The sequence below is a fragment of the Arthroderma uncinatum genome, assembly GCF_011692745.1.
Source record: "Arthroderma uncinatum strain CBS 119779 chromosome Unknown scaffold1, whole genome shotgun sequence".
Lineage (NCBI taxonomy): Eukaryota > Fungi > Ascomycota > Eurotiomycetes > Onygenales > Arthrodermataceae > Arthroderma > Arthroderma uncinatum.
Genome location: NW_022983863.1, coordinates 198,505 through 210,914, shown reverse-complemented (window position 1 = coordinate 210,914; position 12,410 = coordinate 198,505). Strand labels below are relative to the sequence as shown.

At 51.5% G+C, this 12,410-nt stretch overlaps 3 protein-coding genes across 3 annotated transcripts; 2 read left to right on the top strand and 1 right to left on the bottom strand.

Annotated features, from left to right (window-relative positions):
- Positions 1 to 141: 141 nt before the first annotated feature.
- GIQ15_00067 (stress response regulator SrrA) lies at positions 142 to 3,190 on the top strand (the record flags this gene model as incomplete). Its single annotated transcript, XM_033547484.1, has 9 exons — positions 142 to 293; positions 334 to 458; positions 613 to 836; positions 901 to 917; positions 971 to 1,043; positions 1,099 to 1,242; positions 1,301 to 2,269; positions 2,337 to 2,526; positions 2,583 to 3,190. The coding sequence occupies 9 exons, from the start codon at positions 142 to 144 to the stop codon at positions 3,188 to 3,190; spliced, it is 2,502 nt and encodes an 833-aa protein (XP_033408435.1).
- Positions 3,191 to 4,806: 1,616 nt separating this feature from the next.
- On the bottom strand, positions 4,807 to 5,729 carry GIQ15_00066 (uncharacterized protein; the record flags this gene model as incomplete). The annotated part of the gene is made up of 2 exons (XM_033547483.1): positions 4,807 to 4,985; positions 5,288 to 5,729. The coding sequence occupies 2 exons, from the start codon at positions 5,727 to 5,729 to the stop codon at positions 4,807 to 4,809; spliced, it is 621 nt and encodes a 206-aa protein (XP_033408434.1).
- A 1,385-nt stretch (positions 5,730 to 7,114) lies between these two features.
- Positions 7,115 to 12,241, top strand: GIQ15_00065 (uncharacterized protein; the record flags this gene model as incomplete). The annotated part of the gene is made up of 9 exons (XM_033547482.1): positions 7,115 to 7,246; positions 7,328 to 7,384; positions 7,493 to 7,617; positions 7,683 to 8,857; positions 8,916 to 9,477; positions 10,394 to 10,425; positions 10,475 to 10,573; positions 10,669 to 11,194; positions 11,260 to 12,241. The coding sequence occupies 9 exons, from the start codon at positions 7,115 to 7,117 to the stop codon at positions 12,239 to 12,241; spliced, it is 3,690 nt and encodes a 1,229-aa protein (XP_033408433.1).
- Positions 12,242 to 12,410: the final 169 nt, after the last annotated feature.

The following is a 12,410-nucleotide window of genomic DNA, read 5'->3' as shown; positions in this document are numbered from 1 at the left end:
AGTAGAGCATGTAGAGCAGAGAGTAGAGAGATGAGATGTCCGTCATCCCGTCGTCCATCCCGTCTGCATGTACAGCGTATATCAGGGCGTCTTAAGCCAGAGAGATCCCAGCGAGCACCGGACGTCGATGTCCTTATATATATGTATGCCATGAGCGATGAGCCCTGGTCGAACATCCTCGTCTCGTCCATCCTCGTATCGCATCTCATCTCATCGCATCTTCTCCTTCTCATCTTCGTCTTCATCTTCGTTTTCTCGTCATCTTCTCATCCTCGCCCCCTCGGCCGGACAAGGTTCATCTCAACCACCACCACTACGCTACGCCTGCGCTAGGCCGCTGGGCTCGCCGCACTTCAACCTCCACGCTCGTCTCTCTTCATCCTCCTCTCTCGCTCTTCGTCTTCGTCTTCTTCTTCTTCTCCCTCTTCCTCGTCTTCTCCCTCCTCCTGTTCTCTTCGGTGCGGTTCTCTCTCCCTCTTGTAGTCTTCTCTCGTGGGGAGGTAGCTCTGTCGGCGTACATGGACCGGACCTGACCGCCGAACAACTCGACCCCGTCCTGTCCTCGAGATATAAGAGTACCGTCCACGGCCGTACCGGTACCTCGACTCGCAGGCCGGCAAGGACAGACAGGATCGTCTCTCGCTGCTCTGCTCTCTGCTGCTTACATCCTTGTTGGTGGTCCAACGCCCGCCTCTCTGCCTCCGACCGCCCTCAAGACTACATATACACTTAACGATTATTATCTACCCACGGTCAACTCACAGCTCTCCTCTCCAGCTTGCGCCATGGACAACCCACCGCCCAGCGGCGGCTCGGCCGGTAACTCGAGCGACTTTGTAAGTACCCTGCATCTACGCCCTTGCATCTACGTGCTGGCGAGCGGTGCTGACTCGCGCATAGGTTAGAAAACTTTACAAGTGAGTCCCGCGACTACACAGGTCAGCCGGCTGGGATATACTAACCGGCACAGGATGCTAGAGGACCCGTCATATGCGCAGATAGTCCGATGGGGCGACGATAGAGACAGCTTCGTCGTGTTAGAGGTTAGCAAGTCGGGATAGCCGTTCGGGAAGAGGTTAAAGCTGACACTTTTGGCAGTGCGAGAAATTCACAAAGTCCATCTTACCAAAACATTTCAAACACAGCAATTTCGCCAGTTTTGTGCGCCAGCTGAACAAGTATGACTTTCACAAAGTGCGCCAGAATAATGAAGAGACAGGGCAGTCGCCATACGGCTCAAGCGTGGGTTCCTCCAAATATCACACTTTCTTCTAGTTTAATCCTAACATGATACGGGCAGGCGTGGGAGTTCAAACACCCCGAATTCAAAGCTGATAACAAAGACTCTCTCGACAACATTCGCAGAAAAGCACCTGCCCCGCGCAAACAGGCTCCGTCAAACGATGACTCGATCCCGACACAGCAGCTCGACCTCATGAACCAGCAGCTCCTCGCGCAGCAGCAGCAGCTGCAGCACCTGGCGGACCGCTTCACCCAATTCACGGTCGACCACCAGATGATGCTACAGGAGGTCAGGCGCGTGCAGAAATCGGTCCTGGGTCACGATCAGGTCGTCCACTGCATACTCACATACCTACACTCCATCGATGCTCGGCATCGGCGGGAATCACGCGCGGCCGCCATGACGTTCCAGTCCCAGACAGACCTCAGTCCGTCACAGGTAGCCAGCATGGACGAGGGGCCCTCGTCCCCCCTACAGCACGCTACGAAGCTACTCAACGAGATGACGGCCGAAAACCAGTTCAATTTCTCTGCTCTGGAAGGTATCGCCGTGCCCACTCCGCCGCTAGACCAGTCTCAGCGTAACAATGTCAATGTCAACGGAGTCAACGGAGTCAACGGAGTCAACGTTGTCGGCGGTGTGGTCGGTGGCGTCGGTGTTGTCGGCCTGCCGCCAACCTCCGCAGCGCAGTCTTCTTCAATGTCTTACTCGAAAATGAACGGTGAGCTCGAACAGGTTGTCTACCCCGTCGGCGCCACCAACGGCATAGATCCAATGTATAGCGAACATGTGAATAATATACCATACTCCCTGCCCACCAACGCGGCCGCCGGTCCAGGAAAGGATATGGAAGTGTCGGATATACGGCGACAGTACGCCGTTGGTGGAGATGGGAGGAAGAAGAGCCTTTATCCTGACCCCGGCTGGGTGCGTAGCCCGCACATCCTGCTCGTGGAAGACGACCAGACCTGTCGACAGATTGGCGGGAAGTTTTTGTATTCTTTCTCCTGTGTGGTGGATACTGCTGTGAGACATCCCTTGCAACCGTCTTAAACCCCGTCTTTGATTTTGTCTCAGTACTAACGGTAAATAGCTCGACGGCCTCGAAGCCGTAAACAAGATCCAGGAAGGCTCCAAATACGACCTTATCCTAATGGACATCATCATGCCGAATCTCGACGGTGTCTCTGCCTGCAGTCTTATTCGTCGGTTCGACAGTACACCAATCATTGCGATGACTTCTAATATCCGATCGAGCGATATAGATCTTTACTTTCAGCACGGTATTACCCCTTTCCCTCAATGTATAAAAAAAAACTATGTATTCTGACTGTTGCAGGAATGAACGACGTTCTCCCCAAACCATTCACACGCCAATCGCTCCTCAACATGCTTGAAAAACACCTCATGCCGCTAAAAGCTGTCAACGTCAACGTACCCGCTACGGGAAACCCGATGGACGCACCACCGCCGCCGCCGCAGCAACAGCAGCAGCAGCCGACGCCATCAGCAAACAACACACCCTCCGCCGCGGGCCCGGGTCCCGGTGCACTCGCGAGCTCCATGCCCGTAGCCGTCGCCGGACTCCCGCCAACATCTCAAGCCGTCAAGGACGAGACATCACCGACACACTCTCCCTCGACGATGGGACAGGGGAACTGGCAGAATTCCCCCATCACGCCGGGCCAGGCAGGCCAGTCCGCGTTCGACACTAATGGAATGCAATACCCTCAGTCCCAAGGCCAGTCGCAGAGCCAGAATCAAAATAATCAGAATCACGTCAAACACCGTCGCCAGGCCTCAGATATGGCTGGGTTGGACGTTAATTCCTACAATAAGCGACAGAGAATGTACCATGGTTCTGGACCAGGACCGGGATCGGGGCCTGGCCCGGGCCAGGGTCCGGCGTCAGTCGTTAATCCGATGCAGACCAGTCGCATGGCGTAGTCGCTGTTCTTTTTCTCTCTCTTTCTGCCTATCATATATACGGTGTTAGTTGTTGCTCTTTTTCCTTCTTGTCCCCTTTTTCTTTTTGGCGTGGGAGGATGTTTCCAATTATTCTCATTTGCGGCTCTTTCGATATCGCTCTTGCATATTCCCCCCTCCCTTTTTTTTCTCGCGTCGTTCGTTCATTGAAGCCTACCTACCTGTCTCTTTACACTGACCACCTTCCTTCTCCACCACGTCTTGATTTCCTCTCCTTATCTCCCTTTGGTAGGCCGGGCCGAGCTGGGTGTGGATGGCTGAATAAAAAAAAAAAAAAAGACGTCGCTGATTGATGAACGAACGAACGAACGAACGAACGAACGGCCGAACAAACAGATGAACGAAATGGGCCAGGGACCCATGGTTTAGGCGGATGGGTGGATTATGTGTTTTCCAGCAACATAAAAGAGCAGTTGATTTTTGGCTAGGTCGGGGATTGGGATTGGATGGTTGTCTCGTTTTACTATCTTTACTTCATTGTTGATTGTCGATTGATGTACATGAAAAAAAATTCCTTGTTGTGATTGATACGCATGCATACTCCTGGGTCAGTATGGTATGTCTATGAAAAGAGGTCTATATATCCTCTTATTCTGCTCTGCCATTCCATCCGTCCTGTTCCGTTTGTTTCTAATTCCACGGTGGCCTATGTGTTTTAATATTCTTATTTGCTGTTTTCGAATTTCACCCACTTCCCTGCGCCGGTCTACTCGTTATCTCTACCTCGGCCCCCTCGTCCACTAATACCCGAACCGACGGACAAGGACAAGGGCAGGGCATTCGTGGGGAAAATGGACCTACACTTTTTGGCTGGCAGGTTGGCAGCGCAGCGCAGGGCAGGACAGATTGGAAATTTTTCTTTGCGCTCTCTTTCTTCTTGGAATTTTAGCGGACGGGGCGGGCACTTGGATTGGGTAGGCAAGGTGTGTGGGAGTGGACTTGGTCACGGTGGCTTGCTCTGCTTGGTGGACTTGGTGTTTTTACTGTGAATATTCTCTCATACACGGCATGGCATGATATAATCTCGCTCTGCTGGCCGGGTTCTGCCTATTCTATCTCGTTAATTGGGTAATGGAATGCATCTTGGATGGGAACTTAGCCGTCTTGCTCTCGTATTTTGCATAGTTGGTTGATATTCGAAGGGGGAAAAAAACATCAACGTCAACAAAAGCACATATGATCTTCTGGAGATCCAAGCGGTGCACGTACATATGCATTATGTACTATATTAGTTCGGTTCGAAACAGCTGCCTCTCCCTATGTTAACCGCATCACTGTCTCAAATCTAGGGCTGCCCAGTCAGATCTTCAAGGCTGCCCAGCTAGTTCAATCTGCCATGCAGCCAGCGAATATATACATATGCAGCATGGGCTTGGGATGCGTCAAAGTACACGGTACAGGGCTGGTACATCGACGGGCTGCGACCATCTGCTTGTGATGTATCAAGCTCGAGCTTTTCGAGTTCGACCTCCAACGGCCACCTAGCACGGCCCCTGCTATACGAACCATGCATGTCAACCGTTGATGGCTGCAATAAGGCCTGTTCTAGACTGTGGATGCGAAGTTTGCGGCTTGGTCTAGCCCTGCCCTGTGACTCTAGATCGCAATGCGACGGGGATGGGATGGAGCACGATGGGGAGGGAACGGGACGGGACGAGGATGGAGGTTAAGGTTGGCCCCCTCGGTGGAGGCGGTTCACGCCCGAAAGAAGCATTTTTACCCCGAGCGAGCGAGCTGAGCGAGATATACGGAATAACTAATTTGTTATTCATTGATAGATTTGTCAAGTTGCATATGAGGTCGGAACAAAACGATAGATTCCAATTTGAACGGAGATGTCACGTGATCAGTAACTAAAGCGGCTTCTACAGACAAAAACTCATCTTCCACATCTCAACACTGCTCAACACTGTTCACCACTGCTCAAGTGCTCGTGCTCAAGCTGCCGAGTTGCCATTTACCTGCAGATACCCCACTGGTGATCTTTGTTAGGCACACAATTCTTAGAGCAACAGACGTGGTCCCCTTCCCCGCTGCATGGCTGACCATGGGGCTTACACTCCCTCCTGGTTTCCGTGCGCTTGTCCTTGAATACTCTCCCGCCTCTCGTCTTTGTTGGGTTGCTAGTTCTAGTTTTCTTCGGCACACATTGATGCTTCCCCCCTTGCTTAATCCAGAGACAAGCCTCCATATTGCAGTCTTGATGAGTACAGTTGCTGTCGGCTAACCCACGTTCGGCCATTGGAGATCGAGGGCCGTCCCAGTGTGAGATACACTGGCCTGCACCGCAGGGGCCGGGACCTTTCTTTTTGCATGTTCGGGTCTCCGCGTCGCAGTAGGTGGAATTGTCGAGACACCATCCCTCGGGACAGTCCACGAGAGCTGCCCGCTTCTCCTGTGTAGACGGGACGGGGCTGTCGTTGGCCATGGGCTGGCGTCCGGGCGCTGCAAGGGCCGCCGCAGAGACGGAAAGCAAAGTGAGGACTTTGGCGACCAACATTTGTGCGATTTCGACGGGTTCTGGAAGTGAAGTATAGTACTGAGTGCTGTGGTGATAGCTTGATGAAGTCGACTGAGCGAGATATATTAATCGGCAGTCGATCAAGCGGGTATTTATATTCCACGGAGACTCGACCACGGCGCAGTGAAGATACTTTGAACAAAGACCGCTAAGCTGCAGCTCTGCTGCGACTGCTGAACCGCGATTTTACTGCAGATACCACCAAGGGCGGTAGTCTTTACATTGAGCAGCTGTACCACTCTGATCGCACCTCAAATATCATTTGAAGTTGGACTTAAATTGGTGCCGCATATATGTTACTTCCTGCATCGTGTCTCTGATGCTATCCATGATAGCTCCATCGTTTATACTTCTCGAAATGGTGTAATTTTCTGGGCCTGCGTTATAGTGGAGAGCTACTCTACATGGAGTCTCCCAATGAGTGCTATTTGGCCTATTATTTCACCGTCTGATATAAAGGTAAACCTTGGTATGCCTCTAACGGGGAAGTGATATTGACAACACTCCAGGCCTCCAGACAGTTAATTTTGACCATCAAAGGAATTTACTTTTCAATCCAAGCACCAACTACTACCTACAACAATCAATCGCAACACGCTGACATGTTGATCTACAAGTTTGGGGCCATCTTGTTTCTCTCTTCAGCCACACCTGGAGCACCTGCGTCGTCATGCCCGACCTATCTGTACTCGCGCATCTAGGAGTATCTGAGGGTGGCGGCGTAGGACGTATGGGCACACAACCAACCAAAAGCATCAGGAGTCGCCGTTTTCTTTCACCTCTAACCCGTTGGTCTCACCTGTGATCTGGCCACTCCCAGGCTTAAAGGACCCAATCGAACGTATAACGCTATCCTGTACCCATTCTTCACTTATCCATGGTTATTATCCTTGTTCTACCTTTCTACCTTCTCATCATTACTTACCTAAATAATGTAAACAAGCTTAGTCAGTTATATTTATGTCACATGATAAGTCACATGATAAGTCACATGAAACATCACGTGCACATGTTTCTTCGGACTAATTTTATTCCTTTCCCCTTTAGGACGAGGCAGGAACAGACGCTAGTCCCGATATAGATTAGGGTTATGTACCATCCTAGGCAAGGATCGGCGTTTGTAGTTGTTTAGTAACAGTCATATATATAAAAAAAGCCGTCCAGAGGGAAGTTCCGTCGGACTGCGATCAAGGTCAGTGAACGAGCAGCAATTGCTTCCTGTCGGACGGAGAACTTGCGCCTGAGCTTCATCCAAGCTGCCATATCTTCTTTGACGCCCTTTTACCCGATCAGAAAAGGCAGTCGATCCCTCACTGCGGGCGTGAGTCAGTCCCACGAAACCCCCACCATCGCGATCGAGGACGATGCCTCCAAAGGCCGCGAGACAGAGAGGAGGAGGCGGAGGAGCGCCTAGAGGTAATAAGAAGCGCGGCGAAGGAGCCTCTAGGCGTAGGGACCCGATGCTAGATGAGAGACAACAGCCCTTTCAGGCCGTGGTAAGCATACACATAACCTGGTATCCTAGATAGTAGGTCTATACGGGCGTTGTTGACATTTGCCTCTTATTTTCGCCTTAGGTCGTCACCGATATCTTCGAAACGCGATTCGAACCATTTACGCTTGAGAAACCCAGGGTACGTTATAGCTCTTTGCGTATTGTCTGGTGGTGCGGGGTTGTCGAGATCTATGCGCTCAGCTCGACAGGCTTCTATGGACGTTGCTGAGACTTGACCATCTTATAGTGTCTATTGCCTATTGCCAATACCCTGTTGATTGACTACACGCTCGAATTTCTCTCCAATGCCGGTGTGGAGGAGATATTGCTATATGCTGGCGCACACGCCGATATGCTGGAAACCTATCTCAAGTATGCTTCTCTACGTGGCTCTATTATGCTGGACTCGCAAGGCTAACACCTATATCACTGTGTAGCGGCTCAAAGTGGAAATCAGACATATCACCATTTACAAAAGTTCGGCTTATCAGAACGGCAGCCACCTCATTTGGAGAAGTTATGCGCGATCTACACGAGAAACATTTAATGAATGGTGACTTCCTCCTCGTTAACGGCGATATTATCGGCAATATTCCGCTTGAGCAAGCATTGATTGAACATCGTGCCCGTCGACAGACAAGTCGAAATGCCATCATGACCATGATCCTTAGAGAAGTCGGGGAATCGAATAGAGTCCGCAAGAGCGCGGATGCACCCTTATTTGTCATTGATCCCACCAAAGATAGGTGTTTACACTATGAAGAGCTTCAATATCACCCGCAGGATGGATACGACTTACCGTCTAACCTAGAGATAGACCCGGAGCTCCTTGATGCGCATGCTGAGATTGACGTTCGCAACGACCTGTATGACTGCCGCATCGATATCTGCACGCCGGAGGTCCTTGGGCTGTGGGCAGATAGCTTTGACTACCAGTCTCCGCGCACTCACTTTCTGCACGGCGTGTTAAAGGACTACGAACTCAATGGAATGACCATCCACACTCACATCATGAAGGACCACTACGCGACACGAGTCCAAAATCTGCATGCCTATGATATCGTCAGCCGAGATGTGATAGGACGATGGACTTTCCCTCTCTGCCCAGACACCAACCTCTTCCCTGGCTATTCCTACAGTTTCAAGAGAAATTTCGTCTACCAAGAACAGGGTGTTGTGTTGGCTCGGTCTGCGACGATTCATAGTCGAACGGTGATCGGCAAGGGGACAACGATCGGTGAAGGTGCCGTCATTACCAACAGCGTCATCGGCCGAAGGTGCAAGATTGGCAACAATGTTGTCCTTGACGGAGCGTACATCTGGGACGATGTGGTCGTTGGCGAAGCGACTGAGATAAAGCATGCCATTGTAGCCAACGGCTCGGTTATCGGGGACAAGTGCCGCATCGAACCTGGCGCGTTGCTGTCATACGGCGTCAAGATCTCTAATGGAACTTCGATACCGGAGAGCATGAGCATTACCAAGTTCCAGAGGGATGCCGACCAGAAAGTACCGAACGATGAGAAGCTCGTTGGAAAGGGCGGCGAGGGATTCGAGTTCGTTTCAGAGGAGGATGAGGACGAGGAAGAGATTGATTTTATCCCAGGTCTATGTGAGTTTCTGGCGTCGGCATTTATTATGATCCAGTCTGCTAATGTTGTACCCTATAGTATACAATATGGCCGAGTTGTCACTCTCCGACGCATCCATATCAACTCTTACATCGGAGAAGTCAGAAGACGGTGGCTTTGGCTTCCGCTCCAGGTCCGGTAGTGTCAGTACAACTGCCTCTGACGATGACGGACGAGACCAGTTCCATCACGACGCCGTCTCCAGCGTATTCGACGGCCTCAAAGAAGGTCTTAGCGCGGAAGTAGTACAGCTTGAGCTTGTTGGGCTACGTATGAGCGCCAACGCCTCTGAGCACCAAGTCCGCCGTGCAGTAGTAATGTCGTTTATGAAATACATCCAGCATGTCACGGAAGCGGGCACCGTTGGCCTCGCCGACTCCGTGCGCGAAGTCTTTACAAAGTACAAGGATACGATTATGCGAATCGTGTTTGACCACGACAAGGACGACAAGCCGGACCAGGTTGACTTGTTGCTGCTGTTCCAGAAAGATCTGACGGAGCGGAATAAGGGCGGTAATATATTGCTCTTTACCGCGAAGGAGCTCTACGACCTGGAGATTGTGGATGCAGAAGCCTTTTCGCAGTGGTGGGAGGATGAGAGGTCGACCAGCACGCCGGCCATGGAGAGTGTCAGGGCGCAGACGAAGCCTTTCATAGACTGGCTGGAGGCTGATTCTGATAGCGATGACGATGAAGACGACGACGATGATGATGATGACGAAGAAGAAGACGATGACGATGATGAAGACGATGAAGAAAGCGATGCTTGAGCTCGCCTTGCCCATGAACGATTAACTAGCACTATATAATATAACCCTTAGCGAAGCAAGTCGTAGCAACACTAGAAGTACTTCCTGAGCTCGTATAAACATCATCTTCACCTCACTTTTTCAATAGCCGGTCCAAGTCACCCTCCCATGCGGCTCTGCGGGCTCACCAAGGATGTCCCCCTGAGGCGCAGCCACAACTTCGAGATAGAACAAGCCAACAGGCTCTCGTCTGCTCCGTACCCTGGCTGATACCGAGAGTGCTTCTGTTGGTGGCCTGGCGTAGACAAGGGAGTCAGTCACCTGTAGCCTGGCATCCCCCCCGGCCTCACATCCACATCCACGTCCGCATCCACGAGATCTCCGCCAGTCACTCTCCCCTTCAGCCTGCCTCTGCCTCTTCACCCTGGATCGTCTGTCTCCCTTTTCTTCTCCAGCTGCTGCCTGGAATCCAGCAGATAGCTTGTCTCGCCTGTCGGGCTCGTTCAGCCTATCTCAACAGCTCGGCGTCATTCGCCCCCACCACTCGCTGCTAGATACTTTAATATCTACTTGACCGTGTACGCCGCCAGCCGAGCTCTATTCACAGCAACCTCCCCCCGAAAAAAACACATCAGACGGAGGAGTGATAGCTGAGATACTGCAGGAGAGACGTGATAACTGCCTGGCTATCCTGGACCTGATCCTCCAGAGCTGGCTGTACCGTCAAGAAGGCTCTTAAGAAACAGTGTCTACGGCCGCCGCTGTCAGGAACGCGGGTGCTACGCCCTTACCTGTGCCAGGTACCTTTTGAAGAAGAGCTCTGATAAGATCTGAAGTGACGGAAAGCAGTTTCAAGCATGGATTCGGACGAGGAGTTTATGACCGATGCGTCGAGCCCGGAGGCGTTTCTAGATACACAGGGCAGCGATGACGAGAGCTTAGGAGACGGTGAGTAGAGTGTTCTTTCTCTTCACTTTCTTCAGTCTGGCCGGTTTACACGACATGTTGCACGTACATGGCTCTAACTGGTATCCGCTCTGCAGAATTTGAAGACGACCTTGGAGGCTCCTTCACCTACGAGAAGGATATCAAGCCCGTACGGCAACCATACGAGACAGATTCCACGGCTCTCAGCCCAGGAGACATCACGCGTGAACAAAATGTGCAGATTAACGAGGTCTCCTCTATACTTGGCCTGCCGGCAGAGAACGCCGCCATCCTACTACGGTTCAGCCGCTGGAACAGGGAGAAATTGATAGAATCATACATGGATCACCCCGAGAAGACACTCGAGGAGGCAGGCCTTGGGTCGACCTTCTCATTGAATCCAAAGACAGAAGTCATGCCTGGCTTCATGTGTGAGATCTGCTGCGAGGATGGTTCGGACCTACAGACTTATGCGATGCGTTGTGGACATAGATTCTGCGTGGATTGCTACAGCCACTATCTAGGACAGAAGATCAGAGAGGAAGGGGAGGCTGCGAGGATAGAATGTCCACAGGATCAGTGCCACCGGATCGTTGATTCGAAGTCTCTCGATTTACTTGTCTCGGAGTCGCTGAGGGATCGGTAGGATTAACCAAGCATGTCACTTCTTTTTTCGACGTTATTAATGACTCTTCTTGTCCCTCTAGTTACCGTGTCCTACTGATACGGACCTATGTCGACGACATGCCAAACTTGAAATGGTGTCCAGCCCCTAATTGTGAATACGCGATTAGGTGTGGCGTCAAAGAGAGAGACCTGAACCGTGTTGTCCCAACAGTATACTGCACCTGCAGCTTCGGCTTCTGCTTCGGATGCGATGTGGGAGACCACCAGCCATGTCCATGTGCCCTCGTGAAGAAATGGGTAAAGAAGTGCAAGGACGATTCAGAAACCGCAAACTGGATCTCGGCCAACACCAAAGAATGTCCAAAGTGCCATTCTACCATCGAGAAAAACGGAGGCTGCAACCACATGACATGTCGAAAGTGCAAGCACGAATTCTGCTGGATGTGTCTTGGTCCTTGGTCCGAACATGGCACAAGCTGGTACAACTGCAATCGATTCGAAGAGAAAGGCGGCACCGACGCGCGGGATTCGCAAACTCGTTCGCGCCAGTCCCTCGAGCGCTATCTCCATTACTACAACCGCTTCGCCAACCACGAGCAATCGGCCAAGCTCGACCGAGACTTGTTCCTTAAGACTGAGAAGATGATGGTGAACCTCCAGTCCCAGTCTGGCCTGTCCTGGATCGAAGTACAGTTCCTCGACACGGCGTCACGGACGCTGCAGGAATGCCGACAGACGCTGAAGTGGACCTATGCGTTCGCCTTCTACCTTACCCGGAATAACCTGACTGCCATCTTTGAGGATAACCAGCGAGATCTCGAGATGGCCGTTGAGAACCTGAGTGAGATGTTTGAGAAGCCAATCTCGGAGCTGGCGGGATTAAAAGTAGATATCCTGGACAAGACGGCGTACTGTAACAAGCGACGAGTTATACTGCTGTCCGACACGGCTGAGAATCTGAAGGCTGGTATGTTCTCCTCCTACGCTACTTCGATCATGAGTGATGCTAATCTTTGGGCAAACGATATAGGCGAATGGTCATTTATTGTAGACTTGAAATGAACCCAAATTTCAGACTCGTTGGCGTGATGTTACCTTCCACCCCTGATTATACCCGGCATGCCTCTCCCTGCCCCAAAAAGCGCATGCATCTGTCCATTTCACACGGAGTCAAATCGTCAATCCTTCATAGCGGTTCTCATCTCCCCTCCTTCCTTTTCCAAAGCGAATC